Source organism: Myotis yumanensis, unplaced genomic scaffold, assembly GCF_028538775.1.
Source record: "Myotis yumanensis isolate MYYU_CA2020_CCGP unplaced genomic scaffold, mMyoYum1.0.hap1 SCAF_6, whole genome shotgun sequence".
NCBI lineage: Eukaryota > Metazoa > Chordata > Mammalia > Chiroptera > Vespertilionidae > Myotis > Myotis yumanensis.
In genome coordinates this window covers 9,942,395-9,969,008 of record NW_027223757.1, presented here as the reverse complement: position 1 = coordinate 9,969,008, position 26,614 = coordinate 9,942,395, and the positions used below count along the sequence as shown (strand labels likewise).

The window sequence follows — 26,614 nt, the reverse complement described above, 5'->3', positions numbered from 1 at the left end:
CCTTCAGTCCGCAGGCCAATTCCAGTCAAGGGCACATGTCTGGGTTGCAGGTTCAATCCCCGCACGGGGGATGTGCAGGAGGCAGCCAATCAATGCTTCTCTCCCATCATTGATGTGTCTGTCTCTCTCTCTCCCTTTCCCTTCCTCTCTGAAATCAATAAAAATATATTTAAAATATATACCTCCTGCCTCTCAAAGTCCCAGACCTTCCCACCACACCACACTACCTCCCTGGCTTCAGGGTCAGGGACTGCTCTGCCATGTGCAAGTGGCCTGGCCAGTTGACATATTGCCTCCTCTCTCCCCATTCTCCCTTCCAGACTGCAGCCGCTCCCTCACTCCTCTACAGCAAGCTACTGAGTGCCTATGGCGGGAGCCAATGCACGTAAGATGCAGCGCCTGCCTTCACAGAGCTGGGGGCTTGTCTCAAACCACATTCCTAAAAGCCAGCTGGAGAGCCGAGAATGAGGCCTGAGCTGTCATTGCCTGGACAGAAACTGAAGGGAGAGTGAAGTCCCGGCCCGCGGTGCCCTCCCCACACTGCCTTGCCCTGTGCTAGTCTCAGACCCACACCCACATTGCCAGGCGCCTCGCCTGTGCCCTCGGCATGCCTGAGCACATTGGCTGAGGACCAGCCATCGCTTCCTCCCCAGCTAAGCTCAGTCTAGGGACCCTCGCTAACCAGCACCTGCTCATGGGTTGGTGCCTTGTGACCCTCGTGTAGCTGGTTAGTCTAAGATGGACCTGACCCAGAGGAACCGACCCAGGGGATAGATGAACCAAGCAGATTCTCTGGAAAATTTCAACCAAGAGGCATTGAGACAGAGTCAGTTCCAAGATGGTGGAAGATGCTGCCCACTCCTCCATGTGATTCAAAAGAACAACAACAAGAAGGTGAAAACAGTGAAAGGAAGTAGAACAAAGTCCAGACCCCCCGCCCCCCATGACTGTTCTAGGGCTCTTATTAAAAGTGTTACATTCTTTAAGAGAAAAACACAACTGTATGGTGCCCCAAGCCCATGCTTGGCCCACCTGCTGAATGGCTCTCTGCCGGGTCCACTAGATGTGGACACGGGAACAGAAAGGTCATGGACAAGGTCATGGACAGCAGGGGCAAAGCAGCCCTGTTGGAGAAAGCGGGTCACAGAAGAGAGGAGTCCCCGAAGCACAGAGACCGTGCCGCTGTGGGAGCAGAGAGGGTGCCTCAGATCGGCTGTCTCCAGGCCTGGTGTCCTTGCTTGTGGCCTGGTGTCCTGGGACCTCAAACCCCACGGGGCCTAGGCCAGTGGGAGTGGTTTTCTTCCCGTCACCCCAACCCACCCATGCCAGGCCCCCTTGGCCACCACGTACCGGTCGTTGACAAAGGAGAACATGAGCAGCCTCTGCTCAATGAACCACTTCCACTCGGGGTTCTCGCTCTGCAGGTCGCGGTAGTTGTCATTGGAGACGATGACGCCGTCCCGCTCGTAGGCCACCTTCACGATGTAGCGGTCGTCGTAGCAGACCACGCGCTTGCCATTCACCTTGCGAGACGGGGTGTACACGAGCACCGCCTGGCGCTCCAGCTCCTCCAGCACATGCTGCTCTGGGGGCCACAGGGACGGGGGACGGCATGTGGCGGCTTTCTCAGAACGACTCCCTCCCCCCTAAGATCATCCTGAGATCACGGAGCACATTTGACAACTCAGGGGTCCCCTCTGAGCCAACTCCCGCCTCCCCCGCCCTCTGGCCCAGCACATCAGAAGATCGGGGAGGTCTGGAGCAGAATAAGGCAGCTGCCCAGGTCAAGGGGCTCTTGGCTTGTCTGCCTGAGTCATGAGGAGTCCAGAGTACCGTACCCAACAGAAGAGAGTCACTTTAGACACAAGAGCCTTTACGGGAGAAAGACATTCACATTACAACTGGAATCCTGGCAATGCCTTCGGAGCTACTAGGATCCTGGCATCTCCCTCAAAGGCTGCTGCCTGGGCCCCTAGCGGAGAGCCACTGTGCAGACACAGGAACCTGCTGGGACACCTTCAGGATGGAGCATCGCGTAAGTGACAGCTCTGAGGGCCACGAGAATGTCAAGGGGAGAGTCCAGGATTCAGAATCTACAGCCTGGGCTCTGGCCTGAGCTCCAGCGCTTGGGCACCTCTCCCCTCTTTGAACCTCAGTTGTTAGCCTTTATAAAACGAAGATAATAGCTCCTCCTGCCTCTGCGTGTCTGTGGACCGACTGGAAACGCGCAGCACTGGCAAGGAGGTGAGCGTGTACAAATGTCACAAGGTCTCACGGGGAGCGGAATTCCACGTCCTAGAAGGTCAACTCTTTGACCTTAGTTCTGACTTTGGAAACATACATGCAAAAGCAAACCCCTTCTACACAAACCAGTTGCTCCAAACTTGGAAGAGCATTAGCATGTGCTTCACCTGGTGTTTCTCTCAAGTTGAAGTCCTCTCCTCTATAACATAGTTTCCAGACTTTAAAAAATGCACATGGTGCATATAGAGTACAAAGAATCATTTCTTTAAATGCCGCGTATGAGGCACTCCCTGAGAAAGAGAACACGGCCCGTGCTTTTGAGGTCCCCCTTGCCTCTCCCGGTTGGCATCTCTCTCTGTCCTCCTTAAGATAACCCAATCTTTAGAACTTTGTGTTTAGAATTCCCTTGCTTTCACTTTTCAAAAATGCATATACTAGTATATGTATCCCCCAAAAGGACTATTTCCCATGTGATTATGAACCTCTAGACTTTACACCAGTGGATTTACACAAGTACATATTCTTGTGCAACGTGCTGTCTTCATTTAACATTGTGTTGGTGAGGTTTGGCCATGGTGACATGGTCACTGCTGTCAGCTTCGCACGTGAGTCTCTGGGTGCAGAAATGCAAGGGTTTCTCTAGAGTGTATCTCCAGGAGTGATATGGTTGAGTTGCAGGAAAAAGTGCTTTACAAAATAGTGCCAAGTTACTAATTATTTTGTAAAAATAAAATAAAATTATATAGAAAAAAAAAGTGCCAAATTGTTTTTCAAACTGGGTATATCAAGTTACTACCCAACAACCCAGCACAGCGCTAAGGCAACCTTGTCAACACTAGGCATTTTCAGGCTTTTGAATTTTTTGTCAATTTGGTGGGCGTAAAGTGGCTTCTTGTGGTGGCTTTATTTTACATTTCTCTAGTTACTAATAGATTGAGCATCTTTTCATATGTTTATTAGCCATTTATGTTTTCTGTGAAAGACCTATTATGCATTTTGCTTCATCTTTCTATTGGTTCTTTGTCTTATTAATTTGGAGACATTCTCTATAGATTCTGGACAGTAGTCCTTTATCAGGAACAGTGATGTAGAGCCTCTCCCAGTTTGAGGCTGCTCTTTTCATTGTATTGTTCTGTGGTATCCACTAATGAACACAGACTCTTATTTTAATGTAGTCAAATTTATGAGCCTTTCTCCCACACATTTGCACGTATATGGCTTGTTTAAAAATTTCTTCCCTACCCCAAAATGATTTCCCTATGCTTTACCCAGACCCAATTTAAATATTACACAACTGCTGAAAGCCACCATTCTCCACGTTCAGATCATAAAGAATAATATGGGGTAGCCAGTTCATGATGGAGAGCTGCACACAAGTGGTTATGCCCCTGTGTCTCATAATCCCATTGAAATGTCAGCAAAGAAGTACAACAGGGGAGGGGATCCCCAATCACATTAAAAATGTTCTTGGGGACACCAGCAAACCCAGGATTTGGACAGATTTTAGGAAGACAGAAAGCAGACTGGGTCACACTGATGTAAAATGTGCAGAGGGAGCCACAGGCCGGGATGTGCACAGAAGGCTGAGTGCAGGTGGAGCTCAGGCATGTGGAGAGGGAGGGAAGTCAGGATGGCTAACAAAGGGCTACTCATGGGGCAGCTGCATCCACCCTTTCCCTATGCTAAGCAAAAGGAAAATGAAGCCCAGCTAGGAAGAGGAAGTTCCCATGTGGCCTTTGACCTCCTAGAGCAGTGGTTCTCAACCTTGGCTGCACATTAGAATCACCTGGGAATCTTTTTAAAATCCTGATTTCTGGGCCTCATGCTCTGGAAATTCTGTTTCTTTGTTACTAATATTGTGGCCTCACCCCATAACAAAGAAACAGAATTTCTGGAGGATGAGGCCCAGAAATCAGGATGATTCTAATGTGCAGCCAAGGTGAGAACCACTCTCCTAGAGTAAGACCATCATCATTGTGGCCCAGCTGCCTGCCTGCTCTGCAGGGTATGCTGGGTGAAATCTGCCCATCATCACCTGAGGTCAGCCCAGCCTGTCAGGGAAAGATCCACATACTAAGAGAGAAAGCCTGTAGCAATCACATAGATATTTATATAGGTAGATCATTATTTAACCAATCTGGGTTTTTATTCACAAACTAAAGGCCCAGTGCATGAAATTCATACACTGGGGGTTGCGGGGGGAGGTCCCTCAGCCAGGGCTCTCGCAGTCCGGGACCCCTCGGGGGATGTCCACCTGCTGGGGATCAGGCCTAAGCCGGCAGGCGGACATCTCTCTCGAAGTCCGGGATCGCTCACTTCTTACCGTCCACCTGCTCACTGCTCCTTACCACTCAGCTTGCTGCTCCTTAGTGCTGCTGCAGAGGCGAGAGTGGCTCCCGCCACTGCTGCTGCGCTCACCAGCTGTGAGCCTGACTTCTTGCTGAGTGGCGCTCCCCCTGTGGGAGTGCACTGACCACCAGGGGGCAGCTCTGGCGTTGAGTGTCTGTCCCCTGCTGGTCAGTGGGCATCATAGCGACTGGTTGTTCTGGTCGTTCCATCGTAACAATCGCTTAGGTTTTTATTATATAGATAAAAACTGACAACCAAAGGATCACCAGACTTTTGAAAAGACCTAACACACAAGAGAGAGAGAGAGAGGAGAACAAGGAGAGCTGACCACAGGATAAAATAAATATGATTTATGGAACTGAAGAAAATTTGTGACAGTCTATAGAAATAGTAAAGAATTATTACAGAAATAGTAAAAGAGATACTGCATCCCTAAGACAAGAATAGCACTTTATTTAAAAATTAAGGAGAGAATCCTTAATTAAGAGAAGTAGAAGCAATTGGTAATCGATAGAATTAAAAACAAAAGCTTTTGGGAAAAAGGCTGGAAGACAAAGTCAAAGAAATCTCCCAGAATCACCAGGAGGTCAGCCCTACCATCAACGTGGCTGAATCAAGGCCAATAGCTTAGCATTTGGCTTCTTGTTATAAGAAAGCCAAACAAAAACAAAGCCCTGTTTTTGTAGCTTAAAATAAACCTATATAAGAATTAAAAATGAAGAATTCCCTGGGTCCCAGTGTCATTTATTTTTAAGTCAGAACATATGTTGTTGTGTTTTTGTGGTGTGTGTGTGTGTGTGTGTGTGTGTGTGTGTGCGTGTTTATGAAGAGACTGGACTAGGGACTCAATAAATAAATATCACCAGACTTAATGAAAGTCTCTCTCAGATCCTACATTCTATGAGATGTGGGATGCAGATCCAATCTTTCTGCAGAGTGTTAAAAGTTGTAAAACACAATTATTTTTGGCACTTAATCATTCACACTAAAAGATGAAGTAATTTGTTCATTCATCTCTCCAACAACTGCATAGTGAGCACCTACTCAGTGCCAGGTGTCAGGGCCATGGCAGTGAGCACTCAGTCAGTGCCTGCATGGAGCTCAGGAAGGCTTCATCAGACAAACAGCTCTGTAGATCACTGCCTGCAAACAATAGCAGCAGGACTCCTGAAGACAGTGCAGAGGACCTGTGAGCACACCTCAGCGCCAGCATACCTCTGATGGGGGTGTCGGCTCTCGGGGGGTCCTTCCTCCAGGATGGAACAAAAACTTTGATGTAGGTGTGTCCTCTTTCCCTGAACCAGTCCACAGCCAGCTGGATTCCCCGGCAAGAGAAGACTTCTTTATTTCCATGGCTACAATGGGAAAACAAAGAATCTGTAGAGACACAGAAAGGGTTTCTAAAGAGTGACTTCCCGCAGTCTCATAATCAGAGGGAATCAGACAAATCTACATTTTAAAAATATAGTTTATTCTTTGCACAAAATATGACTCTTCACTGGAACCACGTAGCTTCTGATAGTTTGTAGAAGGTCTCAGGCTCCAAGACGTGTGCATTCCCAGGATTAATAGACCAGATTCTCCTATTAACTGAAGCTAATAAAGATCAACATAACCTTGATGGGAGTAGTCATCTGCAGAATACTCTCACCCTAAGGGTGGGCTGTAACTATGTTATTAGGCTTCCCAGGTCTAAGCAAGGAGGCCAATGTTCCCCATAAATTCCACCAAAGACATCAATGGTGGCAGGAAGGACAGGGTGGTGTGAGAAGAGGCTCAAGACCAGGCCGAGCCTTGAAAGCTTTATTGAAGATTTTTCTTGCTCCTAAGAGAAATGAGAAGTTATAAAAGGGTTTAAGACTTGGGGTATATGTGATGTGATATGATGTGATCCGATATATGCTTCAGGAAGTTCAATCTGGCAGCACAGAGGACACTAAATTGGAAGGGAGCAAGAGTGGGTGTTGGGTACCAGTTAAGAAGCTATTGTAGTCATCAAGGCAAAATGGATGGTGATTTTGACCGAGCAGATATTGATGCATAAAGAAGAGTAGGTGCACTTGAGAGCTATTTAAAAAGTAAAATCTCTAAAATATGGTGATCGGATAGAGGGTGATAAAGAGAAGAAAGCATTGAGGACGCTTCAGATCTCTGACTTGTATGATTGGCTTTTTGCAGAGACAGGGAACTCTGGAGGAATACAGAGCTTAGAGGGAAAGATCACGAGTTTGGTCATGGACATATACTAAGTTGGAGGAGGATTTGTGACCTCACAGTGAAAAGTTAAGTAAGTAGCTAGGGTTCGGAAGAGAGGTCTGGGGGGTGAAATGTGCGGGTCATCTGTATTTAAGCAGCAGAGGAACCACCGCATGGAGAGAATTGCCTGATTGCCTGGGGAGAGAGAGAGGCCTAGAGCTGGAGTTGGAGGAAGTCTGGAACTCAACAGCTGGTTACAGGCAGAGGAGGACAGTCCTACAGAAGAGAGAAAGGATGTGAACCAGAAGACAGCCGCATGGTGGAGGTCACAGGAAGGAGGTGGCCGAATGCTGCTGTGAGGGACCAATGAGGCTGAAAACAACCCTCAGGCTTAGTCGATGGAGGTCAGGGGTGTTTTGCTGGAGAGGAGATACGTGGACAGATTTGAGACACTGGGAATGCAAACCGATTAGACTTCATTGTGATGGGACATGCCTGGCTCCCTGCTTCCGGCTCAGCCACCTGCACCTCCTTCAGCAATTGTCCTGCCCATGCACCTTCCTCCCCTCCCACCACAGAGCCACTCGCCAGCCATTCCTCTCCTCTCGGCCAGTCCACTCCTCCCTTAGGTCTCAGCTTTATCTCTGCTTCCTCAGGAAAGCATCCCCTGGCCTCTGAACTCTGTCAGATCCTGAGTATGAGGCCTCACAGTATTAGACTTCTCCTTCCTGGCCTTAGGTTCCAGCCTAAGTCTGCATACACCCTTCCATTGGTAAGATGAGGGATGAACCGGGTCTTCCCTTCTCTAAATCTTCTGGTCCCCATTGAATTCCCAGCGCCTAACACAGTGCCTGATGATTGGTAAGGACTTAATAAAACGAGTTGAATAAGTAAATGACTGGGAAGAACGGTCTTATGAGCAGCTGGAGGAGGAGCAACCAGGCAGAGGGAAGGGTTGGCTGGAAAGACCCGGATACAGGGAAGACGTGGCATGTTTGGGGCCCAAAAAGGGAGAGTGTGACTGGAGCATGTGGAGTGAGCAAAGGGGAGAGTCGTAGAAGATAGGAGGCAGGGCTAGGTTCCTGGGGAGCCAGGGGCCACCATGACACGCACACCTCCCCTGAGAGGCCAGGCCTGAGAAGTGCCCCGTGTCCAGACTAGGGTGACACGATGGTGCTTTCTCTGGTCCCAGGCCTCTCCTGCTATCTTCTTGGAGGGGAGGAGGATAGGTTCAGGTTTGTAAAGAGGGAACGGGTGTGCTTGGAAACATGAATCACCAGTATTGGAAGTCGCCCTTTGTGGAGGCTCAGAACTCTCAGTTCCTTTAGCTCCAGTGACGACCAGGAACAAGGCCTGGCGCCCCGATCTGTGGTGTCTTCCAGGTTAGAGAAAATAGCCCTTCGGCCACTGCAGCCAAGCTGTGAGGCTTATGCAAACCATCCGGAGAAAATATCAGTGAAGCTGTCTGGTTAAAATAATCAATAAGAAGAGGAAGTGGAAAGCTAGCCCCTTCCTCCCAGTGGAAGTTGAGAAAAGAAAGGAGATGGAGGGAGAATGAGGAGGGGTCGTTCACAGAGGAGTCTGAGCTGACCCCCAGCCCCCCCCCCCCCGGACCCCCAAGCTTGTCTCTGAGGAACAGAAGACCCTCATTCAGGTCTACTGCTTTGCAGGACTGACTCCCACACACCCGCTCCAACCTCCCCTCATAAGCCTTGGTCTCTTCTGAGATGTGAAGATGGCCTGTGTTCCCATCCTGGCCACATTTGTTTACCAACCTCAAAATGCCACCATGGCTGCCCTATTTCTGGCCACAGAAAGCTCTGGGCAATCGCAGGATTGATGCCATAGCAGGAGCCAGCTCCTCACATGGGAATCTGTCTCTAAGAGGAGCCAGCAGAGGCCCCAGTCAAGCAAGGAAGCTCATGGTCACCCCGGGAGCCCACTTCCCACCTACAGAGAACAGCACCCAACCAAAGGCACCCTCCACCTGTGCTTCGTCCACCCACTCAACATCAGTGCATGAGCATCGGCTTCAACGAGGCTCTGTGCTGGGGCTCGAGAGGGGGGCGAGGCAGGCCTCACCCTGCTTCTTGGAGCTCACTTTTAATATTCGTGGAGAGCCCTGTGTGCCAGGCCACATTGCACGGGAACCGCATCTAATTGTGACAACGAGCCCTTGAGGAAGTGACCTTCGTCCCGTTTTACCCTTGAGGAAACAAGCAGAACAGTGTGCCCGCTCGCTGATCTGGCGGATCTCAGAGCCGCCTTTGCTGGGCTGCAAACGCTCCCTCCTTGTCTCCATTTATTCCATTTATCCCTGGCCCGCCCTGGCCTCTGCCCCTCCCCGGCCCTGAGATCCAGACCGCAGCTCCTGTGGAGCCCGAGTTACTCGCTGCGAACATCTTGCACTGGGGAGGGGGCTTGGTGCTTATGACTGGACGCTGTGGGCCAGTTTCTCAGGCACCACGCGGACAGCCAGGCCCTGGGAAGAGGAAAGAGGAGGGGCAGGTTTTGAATAGAGGGAGGGTGGGAAGGGGAAATGGGCTGGTGCCTGAGACAAATTTTGCCTACTTGACAGCCGTGCATGAGGCAGCCACAGTTAGCATGTAGCCAGGAACAGGGACAGGACGATCTAACTGGGACACCGAAGTCTGCAGAAGTGAGTGGCTCACAGCACAGGCCTTGCGGTGTAACATGGGAAGGGCACCACTGTTGGACTGTTCAGAGTAAACACTCTGAACCTGGAGTTACAACCCTTCTCACCCAGGGATCACCCCGGCTCAGGTCTGAAGGAAGAGGGAGAGGCAGGGGGCTGCTTGGAGCACTCCCATCTTACCAATGGGAGGAGGGTGCATGCAGACTTAGGTCGGAACCGCAGGCCAGGCTTGGTCAGAGGGAATTGCCCCCGGCGGTGGGAACCCACTGACAGGGGCCTGACCGAGACCTGAGCCCTGTCACTGAAGATGCCTTCCTCCAGAAGAAGCCAGATTCTGCTGAGGTGTCTAACAGCTTAAACACATCAACAGCAGCACCTCAAACCAAAAGCCCTGTACCCCCAAATGAGGGCACAGTCAAATGAAACCCTTGCCTGGGGCAGTAAGAGGATGTGAAATTATCAGGTGGATTTCCCCCAAGCTCAAGTCCTTCAAATCACGCCTCTGCTAAATTTGCCTACAGAGCGAGCGTGCCGCCTGTGGCGGTTGTCACGTGAGTTCCTCCCAATCACCACGGGCAGCTTTCCATCTGCTTTCAATGAAAGCGGCCTCCTTTTTAAAACCTGCCGGGCATTTTTCTAAAGGCCAGGTATATAGTGACTCAGGCATTCAACTCACATCGCCCTCTCTCACATACATACACACACACACACATACATACACACACACACACACACACGCACATATACACCCCCTGGAGGTGTGGGGATTGGACTTGTCAGTCTGCAACAGAGCCACAAGCCATGCACCTCGGCGCCCTGAGGCTCTCTGAAGGTTGGCGGCAGCAGCAGAAGCGTCCCGGGCACCAGTCCTGCAGGAGGCCCCTGGGCCCCTGGGGAGGTGCTTAGCACATCCTGTCTGCAGTGGACAAGTCCAAGTCCGGGCTCACCTGGGCAGGCCCTGGCCCCGGATAAAAACCTTGGGGTCAGGGTCTCCCACCCTGAGACCCTTTCCAAGACTGGACATGGGGAAAGGCAGAGGTACCTGGTGCTGGAGGAAACACAGGGCTCTGGCAAGAGCACGGAATCCAGAGCCCAGCACGGCGTGCTCTGTGACCTTGGGCAAGTTACTTACTTTCTCTGAACCTCTGCCAAAGAAGAAAACTTCCTTTATTTATAAAAAAGCATTCATTTCTTTCAAGCCATGCATAAAAGAATCACCCTGTCCTAGCCGGTTTGGCTCAGTGGATAGAGCGTCGGCCTGCAGACTCAAGGGTCCCAGGTTCGATTCCGGTCAAGGGCATGTACCTTGGTTGTGGGCACATCCCCAGTAGGGAGTGTGCAGGAGGCAGCTGATCGATGCTTCTCTCTCATCGATGTTTCTAACTCTCTCTCCCTCTCCCTTCCTCTCTGTAAAAAATCAATAAAATATATTTTAAAAAAAAGAATCACCCTGAATCTTAGAATGTTAGCGATGAAAAACCAGTTAAGATTATCATTTAGTCTAACCTCTTAATTGTATGAAAAGGACTCAAAAGAGGTGATTCCCACCAAGGTCACATAGCTGGGAAGATGAAAGGCTGCGCAGTTGGCACTCATCACAAGAGGCTATTTGCACTTCAGTTCAAACTAATGCAAAAAATTAAAATTCAGCTACTTGGTCACAGCAGCCACATTTCAGGTGCCAGGTAGCCACAAACGACAAGTGGCGACCCAATGGACAGCATAGGTACAGAGTTTTCCAACATCACAGGGACCTCCTGGTTTTCTACATGAAATATAAAACGATGGGGCAAGCATGAGGTCTGGCTTCTCAGGTTCCGCCTTATGCACTCCTGACATGGCAACTTAGAACTCTCATTGAAGTTGACCTATCACTTACGAAATGCGAATGAGGCCATCAGTCCTCCTTGTAAGAGCCAATGGATTCCCTTTGCTGTTACAATGAGGAGATGAAAGGTGGTGTGGATCTATTTAAATGACTTGAGGACAGTCTGTGTTTTGTAAAACAGGCCAGGCTCTCATGTGCTTTGAGCAAATACATTCCCACTTTTTCAAAAAGGACTTGGGGCGGGGGGGTGGGGGGGGGTGGGGGGGGAGCACTTGGGGCCAGGCAGCATGGCTCAGTGGTTGAGCATTGACCTATGGACTAGGAGGTCATGGTTTGATTCCTAGTCAGGGCACATGCCCGGGTTGCAGGCTTGATCCCAGTAGGGGGTATGCAGGAGGCATCTACACTAATAAAAGAGTGCAAATTGGTGTCACTCTGCTACGCTCACCAGCCCATCAGGTTGACTATGCAAATTAACCCAACAAAGATGGCAGTTAATTTGCATATGCAGGCTCGGAGCAAAGACTGGCGGCTCCAGCTGGAGTGAAGACTGAAGACTGAAGACTGAAGAGGCTTGGCTTCTCCACTGTGGCCAGACCAAAGGCCTGGGTCCCGGGTACCAGAGGAAAACCGGTGCCAGCAGCCAGGGGAAGGAAGGTCTATTGCATGAATCTTTGTGCAGCGGGCTTCTAGTCCGATCAAAAATTCTCTCTTATCATTGATGTTTCTATCTTTCTCTCTCTCTTCCTTTTTCTCTGAAATATATTTATATATCCATAATAATAAAAGGGTAATATGCTAATTAGACCAGATGTCTTCCAGATATCATTCCGGATGTCCTTGCTGACCAAGCCGGGGCCAGAGGGAAGCCAGCCCAGGTCCCGGGTGCATGCGGGCAGCCGGAGAAGGGAAGCCAGGGTCCCCGGTGCCGGAGGAAAGCCGGTGCCAGCAGCCAGGGGAAGGAAGGCCTACTCTTGCACGAATTTTCATGCATTGGGCCTCTAGTATATTTATAAAACCTACAGCTTTAAAAAATAAATAAATAAATAAATAAATAAATAAATAATATGTTTTAAAATGCAGATTTCTATTTAGGTAACTAAAACACACACACACACACACACACACACACAGAATGACAAGGTCTGCAATACTATAAAACCTCAGCAAAGGAGAATTTTAAGAAACCATGTTTCTGAGGTTAACTGAGTTTTGAGGTCAAAAGATAATAACGACACCGCATGGGGTTTCAGCCATCCGTTCCCTCTGAAGGGCGAGCCCCGCGCTGGGATCTGTCCTGAGGATCTGCCAGGGCCTGGGGCCTAGTCCTGCTGAAAGCCTGGCTGGAGGACACACTCGGCGTTATTGTAGGAGAGGGAGCTGCACCTCAGACCCTACTCTCCCCCAGACTTGCCTTAGACCAGGTCAGTCCCACCTGTCGGGTGGTGAATGTGCAATGTGACCTTTGTTTCCTAGCTAGTGGGCTGCAGGGAGTCGGGGATGTGTGTGCATGTGTAGACCTGTGTGTGTGCATACATGTATGTACACACGCTGAGAACACACAGATGCATGTGCTCCGGTTCACTGGGGTGATTTTCAGGCAGCACGTGTCTGACACATTTTAATTGATAGCCTGAGAGGTGGTTTGCATTTGTAACTCGCAGACTGAGCTTGAAGGGATTAAACTGCCACAATGGGAGGGCCGAGGGTGGGACTAAATGGATGCAGCCAGGACACATCATGGTCATGTGCAAACAGAGGATGGGGTTCCAATTTGAATTCCAGGCAGTAACAGAGACTTTCATCAAAAGAAAACCCTCCACCACCTCCCTATCAGAACAATTCCTAAAACACGTCCGTCCCCAGAGAGAGGTGCCTGCACTTGCCTGCGGCACCTGAAGTACTCTGTGTTCTACAGCCGTTCTGCTCCTTTGATCTGGACTCTCAGAGCTCACAAAATCTTCTGCCTGGAAAGGTCTGCGATGTAAGTGACATCATCTTGTATTTCTATTGATGCCCAGAGGGAGCGGGGCCTGATCAGAAGGAGGCCAGGGTCCCCTCTCACCACCCCTTAGACCAGGGGTGGGCAAACTTTTTGACTCGAGGGCCACACTGGGTTCTTAAACTGGACCGGAGGGCCGGAACAAAAGCATGGATGGAGTGTTTGTGTGAACTAATATAAATTCAAAGTAAACATCATTACATAAAAGGGTACGGTCTTTTTTTTTTTTTTAGTTTTATTCATTTCAAACGGGCCGGATCCGGCCCGCGGGCCGTAGTTTGCCCATGGCTGCCTTAGACTTTCTTTCTAGGACCCTCAGAACCTACTGGATTCCTAAAAATCCCATAACTCCCCCAGAGATCTTGCGTTAAACAGGATTTCACAGGCTCGCTGGGAGCCTGCAGGAAAATGTAATCGACCCCCGATGACCAGCCCCTGAGCCCTGAAGAAAGGGCTCCGTTACCCTCTCTGATCTAATCGAGCCTCGGAAGCCCCCTCCGGCTACAGCTTGACTCACACACACCAGGCAGGGCACGCAGGAGCAGCCCCTGAGGCCTGACCATCTTGGGTTGAGCCATTCCAACCTAGGGTCCTGCAGATCCAAATGCCAAGGGAGACCAAGTCCCCACTCGGCCTGTCAGCCAGTTCTCCTCCATCCCCTCCCGCAGCTCAGCTTTGGAAAAGGGAAGCCTGTCTATTTGCAGCTGTGAGGGACTGATTTCCTATGGCTCTGCCCTTTGCCCCGCTGTCACCAAGCCAAGCCGTAGGATAATGCACTTGTGTGGGCAAGGCTTCCTCCTCACCCAGCCCAGCGGGGAGTGTGGGGGAGGCTGCAGAGATTCTCTCACAGCTGAACTTGGCCTCACCAGGAAAAACAACAAGGCGGGGCCTGTTGCTCTCATCACCGAAACACGGGAAGGTGCCAATACCCAGACATTAACTACCATGTCTGCAGCCTGGGGCCATGAGCTCACCTCTCACACTGGAGCTAAGGAACCACACCTCACCCCATAGCCCCAGCAGAGAGCTTCCAACGAAGTTCAAGTTCATCTTCCCATGTGATTCCCACCCCCTCGAGGGAAGCAGAAGAGGAAACGAGAAACACGGCTTTCCCAGAATCACACAACTGGTGCGGGACAGACTCCCGACAAGAAGCCGCTCGTCCCCAATCACCCACAGCCTTCCTCACGAGAGGGCTCTCTCGGGGTTAATGTGACAAGAGCAGCCAATTGTTGAACCCTTGCTGCGTGCTAGGTACTGTCCTCAGCATCTCGTGTAGCTCCCTTCTAGGGTGGTTTCATACCAATATTACAGGTGGAAAAAGCGAGGCTCAGAGAGGGTAAGTGACTTACTTAAGGCCACACAGCTACTAAGCGATGGAAAAGGATTCAAAGCCCCATCCATGGGCCCTACATTGTTTGGACCAAACCACTGAAGAGAGGGACAGTTCTCCACCCCACCCCGTCCCCCCCACTACAGAATGAAGAAAGCTACCTCATGGCCACGTTGCTGCCGTCGATCACGATAGGTCTCAGGGAGCTGGCTGGGTCTCCGCACTCCTCCTCGGGATCGGCCCCCAGCCCGCGCTGGATGGAGTCCGGGGTCCCACAGGAGCCCCTAGGGACCAGCAGGGGTGCAGCACTGCTCTGGTGGGCCCCAGGGCGGCTGCCGGTCTGGATCAGCTCCTGCAGCACGTCGTTGACCAGGGCGTCCTGGCCCAGCTTGGCCAGCACCCGGACCACATCCTCCCGGTCGTAGCCTAGCTTCTGGAAAAACTCCATCTTGCTGGAGTGCTCCATGCTGTGCCAGCCAGGCCCCTGGCAAGGGTCTTGCCCCCGGCTTTCTCCTGGCAGAGCCCCACCGGCATGAGCTAAAGAGAAAAAGCATCCATCAGGCGTTTTCTAGGCAGCCTGGCTGGCTGTCAGGTTACTGAGGGCAAATGAACTACGCTCCCTATGCGCCTTATCTGTCAGGAAATCGTGTTGAGGATGCCTGGCCCCCTCGGGGATTTTCAGTTGCTCGGTGTGGTTGGGGAGCCACAGATGCAATCACGTTGCTCACACAGCGCCCTGGCAAGGATCCCCAGCCAGAGGCACCCAGGGCCGCTGAGAAGGCCCCCAGGACTGGGGACATTGGCACACAGGCCAAAGAAATGCTTCTGAGGCTTGGTCATGGGGTGAACTGAGTCCATGCCAATTCATATTTTGAAGCCCTAGCCCCAATACCTGAAAATGTGACTAAATTTGGAGATGGGCCCTAGCTGGTTTGGCTCAGTGGATAGAGCGTTGGCCTGTGGACTGAAGGGTCCCAGGTTCAATTCTGGTCAAGGGCATGTACCTCAGTTGCTTGTCCTGATCAGGGACATGTGGGAGGCAACTAATCAATGTGTCTCTCTCACATCAATGTTTCTCTCTGTCTCTCCCTTTCCCTTTCATTCTCTCTAAAAGTCAATGGAAAAAAATATTGTTGGGTGAGGATTAAAAAAAAAATAATTGGAGATGGGGGTCTTTAAAGAGGTAATTAAGTTAAAAAGAGGTCCTTGATCCAATATGACTGGTGTCCTTGTAAGAAGCGGAGATTTGGACACAGATGGCTACAGAAGGAAGACTATGGGAAGACACAAAGAGAAGGCAGCCATCTACAAGCTATGGAGGGAGGTCTCCGGAGAACCAACCCTGCCCACACCTTGATCTCAGACTTCCAGCCCCCAGCACTGACACAATCATAATAATAAATAAAATATTACACAATAGCATATATTATTATATAAAATATTATTACAATATATAACACATAACATTATATATATATATATACAATCCAGAGCACCCAATCTGTGGTATTTTGTTATGGCCGTCCTGGTAAACTAATACAGCTCCTCAGCTTAAACAAGGAAAAATCCCCCTGGCAAATTCTATGCCCAGCAAGTGCACCCAAATTCAACTCTATGCACTGGTTCAGCTTTCCCGAGCAATTAATTGAGACCATACCGGACCTCTAAAAGGTCCTAATCCAAACGTGATCCTTTCCCCCCAAGTGTGGCCCACACCTCTGTGGGGAGGGGTGTGCTGATGGAGGCTTGCAGCCAGATGTTTACATAAAGAAGATGATTAAACCAATAGGACACTCTGGACAGACTGGGTCCCTCTCTCATCTGCTCACAAAGACCGACATCTTTCAAAAAACATCTTAGAATACAGACATAATCATGAAAATAAATTAACTGTGAAAACTCGAAACAATGCAGAAGGATAAGAATAAAAAGATATACTGTCTCTTCGGACACACCCCAAATCCCACTTGCCTCTCCTCCTGAGTATTTGTTTGCACTCTCCCAGCATTTTTCCTATGCATTTACTTGCATATCTAATAGACACACAGATGTATTGTCCTAGGAGGATGTTTTTTAACATAAATAGTGCCATCTTGTATGTAATGTTCAACAACTTGCTTTTCTTATTTAAAAATGAGTTATGGAAATCTTTCCATGCCTGTTTATCTGTTCTGCTTCCCACTGCATCTCCAGCATTTTGGGTTTTTTAAAATATATTTTATTGATTTTTTACAGAGAGGAAGGGAGAGGGATAGAGAGTTAGAAACATCGATGAGAGAGAAACACCGATCAGCTGCTTCCTGCACACTCCCTACTGGGGATGTGCCCGTAACCAAGGTACATGCCCTTGACTGGAATCGAACCCGGGACCCTTCAGTCAGTAGGCCGACGCTCTATCCACTGAGCCAAACCCCTCAGGGCTAGCATTTTGAACGGGGGCCTGGCACAGCTGAACCTCGATGAGTATTTATTGAATGAATGCATAGATGGATGGATGAATGAAGGAAGGAAGGAATGGTATTTAACCATATGCCAAATGATGACATCTAAATTGCCTTCCATTTTTCCCTGTTACAAATCACGCTCAATGGAACCTTCGTGACATTGATTTTGGTCTTGACCTTCAGTTTAGCCTCCCACAGGAGTCCCCTGAAGGATCCGCATCTCTTTTCTAGCTTCCCAGCTCGGCTCCTCATTCTCGTGCTGGGCCTCTCCCTTAGTGCTGGAACCTGAACAGAGCCAACAGTGACAGGGTCTGGCAGGTGAAGGGCACTTTTCAGCCAGACTCCTAGACAGAGAGGCCTCTGCTGTGCCCATCTGTCACCATCACCCCCCAGCCTGTGCCCATATCACCCCCTGATTATAAATACCCTCTGATCTCGCATTGACTACAAGAAAGGCACTGGGTTCTTGAGCAGGCTGCTGGGCTGTCACCTGTCGAACTCACCACCCACCACTGGCCTACTAGCTCTTTCTCTGGAGCCATGCTGAATCCCTCCTGGCTCCCCAAGTTTTCCAGAACATTCACATCACCATGCATGCTTTCCTCTTCACCTGGAGTGCTCTTTGGTTTGGCAAACTGCAAGATGCAGCTCAAATGCACTCCAAGCGGTCACCCTTAACTCCACAGACAGAATGAGAGGCTGATCATCTCATCTACCAGGCACTTTGCTCACACCTGTCATGACACACTGAATTCTTACCTATTTCTCAGGAATCTGCAAACTGCACTCTGATCTATTTGTCTCAGAATCACCAATACCTGGCATAGGGCCTACTCTACCTGAGTTTAATAGATTTTCCTTTAATAAATGTCCAAAGCTGAAATTATCTTCTCTCCTCACATGTTTTTTTTCTTGTTTCTGAATCTTACTGAATGGCTTCTCCCAGAGGCCCAAAGAAGAATCAGTCACTTTTGACTCTTCCCTTTCTCCCACATCTACATTCAAATGATATCACTTCTACTTCCTGGACATTTTCCATGACCATCCTCTCTTTTACACTCACAGCACCACCACTCTAGTGCATTCATTCACTCATTCATTCATCTATTCATTCATTTGTGTAACATACACTGATCACCTACTGTGCTGCAACCCAGTTCTATGAAAACAAAATAAAACACAGTCTAATTTCCATTCATTCAGAACCTATTCGGGAAAACAGACAACAAATGTAAATAATAAGCCATAAATCATGACGATAAACACAATAGTTTTGATTAGAAAAATGTGTTTTCAAAACACGGGTGAGGAATGACTCATCTTCCTTTGAGGGAAAGGAGAGACCAGAAGGGCCCTCATGGACCCGGAGAACAAAGGAAGGAAGAGCGGGCCTTTCCCAGTCAGAGCCGGGCCATGTCGTCTCTCCCAGGGGCTCCTCTCCAACCTGTCACCCACAGCTCCAATCAAGCGAGTGCACTGACTAAAGACTTCCTCTATCTTCTCCAACACGGCCTTGGGCCTCCGTCCTGTACAGAGCAAACGTCAAAACTCTACAGCATGAGCCTAAAGGCCCTCCCGCACTGGGCCAGGCCCACCTTCCAATATCCCTGGTCACGTATCTCTAGTCCAGCCTCTCCTTCTACTCTTAACTAGTGACCAGTCCCCTCTCAGGACGGCTGTTTCCTTGGGCTGGGGTCCAGTCTCCATGGAGGAGAAGGGCACTCACCCAGCCTGGCAGCCCAGCCTCACACCAGGAGTCGCTCACGGCCAGCAGACCTTCTCTCCGGCTCTTCCCTCTGCCGGGAGCACCCGCCCCTCCACCAGGCCCAACCCCACTGTCACATCCTCCAAGGAGCCTTACCAGTCCCAATAGCTCCAGCTCCAGTCCCACTCCAGCCCTTCCTGCTAACACGTGCACTGTAGCTCTTACTTTGGTTTGGAAGAAAGAGAGAAATGGAAGAGGAGGAGGAGAGAAAGATTAGCAGGACGGGACTAAAGTCAGAGAGACGAGAAGAAAGAAACAAGCAGCACGAACAGAAAAGTCCTTTGCACATAGTTCCTCATTGTTTCCACATCGCTTTCACGTAGAGACGCTTGCTCGAACTTTCCATGATCTCTGCTGGGTAGGCGGGTAGATGAAAGTACTCTCTTTGCATAGGAGAAGAAACAGGCTCAGAGGGGCACCGAGCAAAGGCACAAAGCTCGTAAATGGCGGAGACTGACCACCGGTAGATGCCAAAAAAAATGCGCTGCTTTGAGCTGTGTTCAGGACGGAGGCAACACCTAGTTATTGCAGAGGGGGCAACCCAACGGTGACAGGTCAGGTGACCTCCCTGGCCACAGAGCAATAGCTACTGGGAGAGTCCGCGTGAGTTTTGTAACCTTGCATTCTGCAATGACAGAAACATGAACACTTTCAAGAGACAACACATCGGGGCTCTCACCCGGGGTGGGAGTGAGTGGCCTGCGAGGCCTGCCCCCAGCAGCTCTCTGAAGAGGCTTAACTGAAACATCTGCCCACTTCAGAGGCTTTTGCCCCCCCATTGAGACTTTAAAATCAATTTCACTTCCTTTGAAAATTTCTAAATAAGGGAGAAACCTGGGCTGGGGGCTGCTCTCGGGCCCTCGGGTCACATCTCTCCCTTCGGAGGGGACGGTCTTTGAGCTGCAACACGGCCGGCTTCTTTTCCTTCCTATTTTTAAGACCTGAAACTGTGAACGAGTTCACTTGAGCTTTCTTCCTCAATCTTGACTGGAAGTCACAAACAGCACCGCTGGCTAGTAACACTGCAAACCTTCCAAGTCTCCTCAGGGGCTCCTACGAGGGTCAGCACCGGGACACTTTCCTGTGGGGAGCAGTGCGGGTGACTGTTGCTCAGGTAGAAGCCCAAGTCAGAGGTGACCTAACTAAACAGCGCGGAAGGAAGCGGGGGAGTGACCGCACAGGTGAGAAGTGGGAGTCAGATCAGACCTGGCCCTTCTAGAATCAACCAATCCATCCCCGTGGTGTGGAAGGGCCCCTGAGGACAGGAATAAAGGAAAGAGGAGAAGGAAATGAGAGGGGAAGACCTGTAGTGAGCCGGTAGCTCACCTGAGCACAGTGTTTTATAGTCAGAGGGCGCTTCCTTGTGTATTATCTCTGGAAAGGCTAACATCCCTGGGAGGTAGAAAGGGCTACTCATGTTGCAGGTGAGGAAACCGAGGAGGAGAGAGGTTTTGCTGACTTACCCAGGATCCCACAGCTAATAAGTGGGAGAGAGAGACCAGACTCCCAAGAGCAGTGATTCCCACCATCTCCCAGGTCAGAGGGTGCTCCCCAGGGCTGCTCAGGGCCTCAGAGCAGAGTGAACCCACACACGGGCCCCAGAGTGAGCACATCCAACACACTGCCTCAGACCCCAGGTCCATCCCAGTCACCTCTGCCAGCTCCACTGTGATGGGGAGAAAGTTTTTCTAAATGGAGTCCAGGCGGAAGTTGCCCCATTCGGCTCAGCTCTAGAGCTCTCACTGGAGTCAGTTAGATTTTGGGGAAGTTACGGAGAGGCAAGGACTTCAGCCCAGGCCTGGCCTTTTTTTTTTTTTTTTTTTTTTAAGGGAGTTACAGTTTTTTTTAATTGTGGTAAAATATACATAAAATTTATCATCTTAACTATTTTTAAGAGTGCAGTTCAGTAGCATTAAGCAAGCATCACTACCATCCATCTCCAGAACTTTTTCACTTTCCCCAGGGGAAATTATACCAATTAAACACTAACTCCCTCTCCCCTTTCCCTCATCCCTGGCAACCACACTTCTACTTTCAGCCTCTCATGGAATCACAGCATTTGTCCTTCTGTGAGGGCTTATTTCACTTAGCACAATGTCCTCAAGGTTCACCTTTGTTGTAACATGTGTCAGAATGTCCTTCCATTTTAAGGTTGGATAATATTTTATTGTGTGTATGTACTGCATTCTGTTTGGCCTTTCATCGGATAGTGGACACTAGGGTTGCTGCCACCTTTCGGCTGCTGTGAATTGCTGCTATGAGTGTGGGTAGACTGGCCTGGCCCTTGGTTATCTCCTTGAACTTGTCACTTGCTACAGGCTACTTTGGGTGTACATGTGAGTATGTACAGCCCTGATCCGTAGCCCAGGGCAACTCTGAAGCAACAATTCAAAAAAAACAAAGCCCTCTACTATCCTCCACTCCCAGCCTCTGCACAGGTCAGGTGTTGGCACTCCTGAGTTGGCCTCCCTGGGCCTTGGGGAAGAGTTTATAGTCTTGGGGTCATGGCGGAGGCTTCTAATGGGAGCAGAGAATTGGCCAAAATTGTCTTCACTGCCATCAGATTAAACTGCATTTCAGCATCCTCAGAGGCCTTCTGGAAGCCCAAGGAGCCACCCTCTAGAGGAGATGGTGTTTGAGCTGCTCTGCTGCCTTCTGTCCCTGGTCGGCCAGGAAACTGACACCCACACATCAATCTCTAATCTAGAAGATGCCTCCAAGAGCAAGGCACAGGTTTAAAATGTTCTAGATCATTCCTTCTGATTTCATAAAGTTAAAATCCTTCCAGAGGCTACAGCAGAAGTTTTTACTGAAACCAAGCAGCTTCCTCTGATTAATCTTTCTCCCACAAAAACCATCCTGAAATTAAAGACAACTTTGCTGAAATAAGTAAGGATTTCACCTCAAGGAAATTTAAAATGCTTACCTTTCTTTCCCCCCATCTGAGCACTTACAGGGATTTACAGTGTGAGAAAATAGATTCCTCCTCCAAGAACTGCTCTCCAACCTGCACCGCTCCGACCCCTTATGCTCGGTCTCTCCCCACACAAGGCTGCGCGGTGTCTGATCGCCTGACAGCCAGGGACGTGCACTCACCAGCAGAGCCTGTCGCTGCGGCCTTCGCAGTGGACTCCAGGGGCCTCCGTCCCTCCGGGCTGCCCAGCTGCTGCGCTGCCTTCTCCTCCCCGCGACCCAGGTGTCACTGACGCCACGTGGCTGTGGGGAGACTTCTTATGCCCGAGCACCACTTCCTGGATGCCACGGTCCGCTCAGCTGCAAAGGTACTTTTGCTTTGGGTTTTAAAAAAAAACAAGGAAAGGAAGAAAGCAATCAAATGAGGGAGGCATTCAAGCCTGAGCCTCAGCATGAGTCACGAATCAAAGTTTAACAACCACATGCAAAACGAGCTCTGGGTGAGGGCCCTGGCCGCAGCACAGGAAAGCCAGGAGGGACTGGGGCGGCAGAGGCGCTAATGGGTTGGGGGGGAACTTCCGCTCCGAGTTCCCATCCAGGGTGCAGTTGAGCCCACAGGCTCCTGAGGCCGGTCAGGGCTCACAGCTTCATGCAGAAAACTAACACACACAGGGCGAGGGGAGACCAGAAATGGCTGGGCAGACAGGGTGCACGGGGGCCATGGGCCTGGGGAAGGACCCTGTCCCTTCCATCACAGAGTCCCAAGGAAGTCCCCACGTCCTGTGGGCTGGGGGACCAGGCTACTTGCCTCTGTCGGGGATATGACCCTGGGCTCAGGTCCCTCAGCCCTGCAAGGGGTGGGAGGCTGCTTCTCTGTCACTGAGGCTCTGGAGCCTGACCCCAGACCCACCTGATCCCAGACCCACCTGACCCCAGACACACCTGATCCCAGACCCACCTGACCCCAGACCCACCTGACCCCAGACACACCTGATCCCAGACCCACCTGACCCCAGACACACCTGACCCCAGACCCACCTGACCCCAGACACACCTGATCCCAGACCCACCTGACCCCAGACACAACTGATCCCAGACCCACCTGACCCCAGACCCACCTGACCCCAGACCCACCTGACCCCAGACACACCTGATCCCAGACCCACCTGACCCCAGACACACCTGATCCCAGACCCACCTGACCCCAGACACACCTGATCCCAGACCCACCTGACCCCAGACCCACCTGATCCCAGACCCACCTGATCCCAGACCCACCTGACCCCAGACACACCTGACCACAGCATTCTGCTGCCTCAGGGGATATGGGCAAACAGACCCCAAACTCTGCGTTTATTTCCTGCACTTGGGGATGTCCATAAGGGGCCAGAATAAGACAAAGAACAGGATCAAACCACACAGTAGCCGACAAAACACCATGCCTCTGAAGTGCCCAAGACCAAAGAGAGAGGCTGGCCATTCCATCCCTACATCGAGAGCTTATTAAGGGACCTCACGAGGGGCATCTTGGCAAGATGAAGGAATAGCCTCCTTCCCGTGTGGCAGGCTGTAAAGAATGATCTAGAACAGAGCAGGGTGAGTAGGGGTACTGGGCGTGACCGGGCCCAGATAAGGGCAAAATGCCTTACATACTTGCCTGGGTAGGGCACTGGCCTGTCCCAGGAACACAGGAACCAGCACACCTGGCTGGGGACAGGCGAGGGGTCGATCAGACAGTCTCTGAGAGGATTTACAGGCAGCAACCTGTTTGGGCCCTTATCTGCAGCAGTCACATCATGGGACAGACTCTCCTCCAGGGTGACCGGTCCAAGGACACGCCGTCAGCCAGTGGGTCGGGGTGGATCGGGCTAGATTAGAACCTGGGAGCGGGTGCTGAGGAAGTAAGAATGGCACATGGTAACTGGGATTCACTTCTCTTCTTTATTCCCTCCCCATTTGTCTCCCACAGAAGATTAAAACATACAGAATGGGATTGTTGACATAAAAATTAAAAGTACAATCTGAAACCAATAGAAAAAGGAACACTTTCGCCCTGACTGGTTTGGCTCAGTGGATAGAGAGTCAACCTGCGGACTGAAGGGTCCCAGGTTCGATTCCGGTCAAGGGCATGTACCTTGGTTGCGGGCACATCCCCAGTGGGGGGAGTGTAAGAGGCAGCTGATCGATGTTTCTAACTCTCTATTCCTCTCCCTTCCTCTCTGTAAAAAATCAATACAATATTTTTTTTTAAAGAAAAAGGAACATTTTGCTAGGAATCTAGATTAAGATGGTCACTTTGAGCACTAATTCAAGCTTCAATTGATTTTCTAACAGCAGCTACCATTTGTCAACGTAATAATGAAACAACTTTAAAATGCATTCCTGCCGTCTGCTGAGTTTGCAGAATTTGTGAGACCAGTTTTCTACTCAGGAGGTGCCCTCCACGTGCCACACAAGGGCCTGTTCTCAGGACCACAGGCCAGACCTCGCCACACTTCCTACAACGCAGGATAAGGGGAGCACCGCCAACAAGCCAGTCTTCATTCTGACCCTACGCCATGTCAGAGTTTTCCTAAAAGCATGTCCGTCCATGACCAAGTTATTTGCAAACAGAGTAATTGACCGTACCTTCGCAACGCCTCCCATTGGCTAATCAGCACAATATGCAAATTAACAGCCAACAAAGATACGTAGACTCCAAGCGAAAACTGAAGGTGAGCCGGAGCCGCGAAGACAGAAGACGGAAGGCGGCTCCGGCCGGGACCACAAAGACAGAGGACAGAAGGCGGCTCCGGCCCGAGTGAAGGCCTGGGTCCCGGGTGGCAGAGGAAAATCGGTGCCGGCAGCCAGGAGAAAGGAAGGCCTTTTGCACGAATCTCTTTGTGCAACAGGCCTCTAGTTCCTTTCTATAATGCCAAATGAGTGATTATGTAGCAAAGATAGCAAAACGTTAAAGTTTTTTATTGTTGTGGTGCCCATTCCACATTCTAGCTCTGCAGCAACATGGCTACCAATGCACAAGGTCTCCGCTTCCACATTGTCTCCCCTGGGAAGCCGGCTTTCATGGGAATCTGGATTGGGGGCTATCCAGAGATAGTGAACGAATGGGAGGCAATGCCATCTGAGGAACTGAGGGCTGGCCCTTGGGGAAGAGCCTGTGTACAACCCCCAGAGCAACTTTTCTGAGCTCTCCAGTGCCACCCACATCTTTAACCTGGAATATGTTCTACTTTCCTGCTGCCTGAAAAAGCAAATCCATGCTTCTCAGCTTTGCATTCAGTGCACGCCCTTCCCTAATTCCCTCCCCCCTTCCAACGCTCACCACTCCTCCGTCCTCTTTTCAGTCACACCATCACATTGTTCTTTCCATCTTGCCCCTGCTCTTGACTCACGTTTTCTGACTCAGAATCCCAAGCTCTGCCCACCAGACCAAGCTTCCCTTGGAGAAACAAAACAAAACAAAACTTTTCTCTTTTTCAAGAACCACAGGTGAGTGTGGTCTTATTCTAGATCCACGACAACAAAGCCACACTTTTCCTAAGTTCTCTTTTTATACAAGCTCTCTTGCTAGTGCGTTGCCATATTTGCAATCCTTTAGGTGTCTCAAGCTTCCCAGTGTCCTACGCAAAATAAAATAATAGCAATACAACTTTTTAATTGCACATAAAACACCCCTCAAAACCCTCGCCCATCTGCCCATTCGATACACAAGGACTAGGAGAGAAGGCAAACAAAATTAACCCTAATCAGCAGTCCTCTGTGGAGTAAGATCGATAAGAATAAAGATTGCCCCAGTAGCGAGAATTGAGATTACTTGCTTAAAAAAAGAATTTTTTTTTTGAAAATTAAGGGGATCTCCATATTCTATCGTTTAATAACAGGAAGCACAAGCTTCTCTAAAATTTCCCATCAAAACAGAGTTTCATAGCAACAGCCACTGAAAGGTAAAGGCCTCTGTGATTTCGATTTTACTAGCTATTATGCATTCTTTGTGACTCAATCTAAATGGGTAAGAAACGTCAAACTTGAGATTAAAAATTTTTATGATCAGTGGAAAACAGATATGAAATATATCTCAATAACTAAAAAGCAACAAATTTATTAAAAAACATTTGTGTGAGTATAAACTTAAAGTTTCTCTGCTTTGAGCCTTTGATAGTTCAGACCAAAATCCTTCAAATTTCAACTTGTAAAGAGATTAACCCAGCCCAGCCAGCATGTTTCAGTGGTCGAGCATCAATTTATGAACTAGATCAGCCGTGGGCAAACTACGGCCCGCGGGCTGGATCCGGCCCATTTGAAATGAATAAAACTAAAAAAAAAAAAAAAAAAAGACCGTACCCTTTTATGTAATAATGTTTACTTTGAATTTATATTAGTTCACACAAACACTCCATCCATGCTTTTGTTCCGGCCCTCTGGTCCAGTTTAAGAACCCATTGTGGCCCTCAAGTCAAAAAGTTTGCCCACCCCTGAACTAGATCATGGTGCGATTCCAGGTCAGGGCACATGCCCAGGTTGCAGGTTCCGATCCCTTCATCTCTAAAATCAATTTTTAAAAATTTTTTTAAAGAGATCAACCTGAACCTTGCAGCAAGTTATAATGAGTGAGCATTTTTAACTTCAAAATCACATGGTTGCTTTAACCTAGATGTTAATAGTAGTAACAGAGCACCAGACTGCCCTGTAAGTCAAGGGTGCCTGATGGTGACTGTGTTTAGGGGCCATTGCCATTAAAATCACTTCCTGTGAACAGAACTTTGTTTCCATACATACACCTCTTGTTAAAACGACAGTTTTTCATACCTAAAATGTCAGCTTTTGCAATTAAGAACAATTTTTCCTTAAAATGCTAGGTTCAGAAATTTTTACTACTTTTATTTT

At 49.7% G+C, this 26,614-nt stretch overlaps 1 protein-coding gene across 3 annotated transcripts in view; it reads right to left on the bottom strand.

Annotated features, from left to right (window-relative positions):
* Window positions 1–21,999, bottom strand: part of ZC3H12D (zinc finger CCCH-type containing 12D) — a 28,145-nt gene extending 6,146 nt beyond the window's left edge. The window contains exons 1-4 of one of the 3 annotated variants that reach the window (XM_070417489.1): window positions 21,914–21,999; window positions 14,770–15,145; window positions 5,809–5,948; window positions 1,351–1,585 (exon numbers count right to left, since the gene is read on the bottom strand). In XM_070417489.1, coding sequence (XP_070273590.1) covers window positions 1,351–1,585; window positions 5,809–5,948; window positions 14,770–15,074 — 680 coding nt within the window. In that variant the 5' untranslated portion in view covers window positions 15,075–15,145; window positions 21,914–21,999. Of the gene's footprint in view, window positions 1–1,350; window positions 1,586–5,808; window positions 5,949–14,769; window positions 15,146–18,913; window positions 18,996–21,743; window positions 21,811–21,913 lie in introns of those variants that run through there. The other 2 variants (XM_070417488.1, XM_070417490.1) reach the window with 2 other exon arrangements.
* Window positions 22,000–26,614: the final 4,615 nt, after the last annotated feature.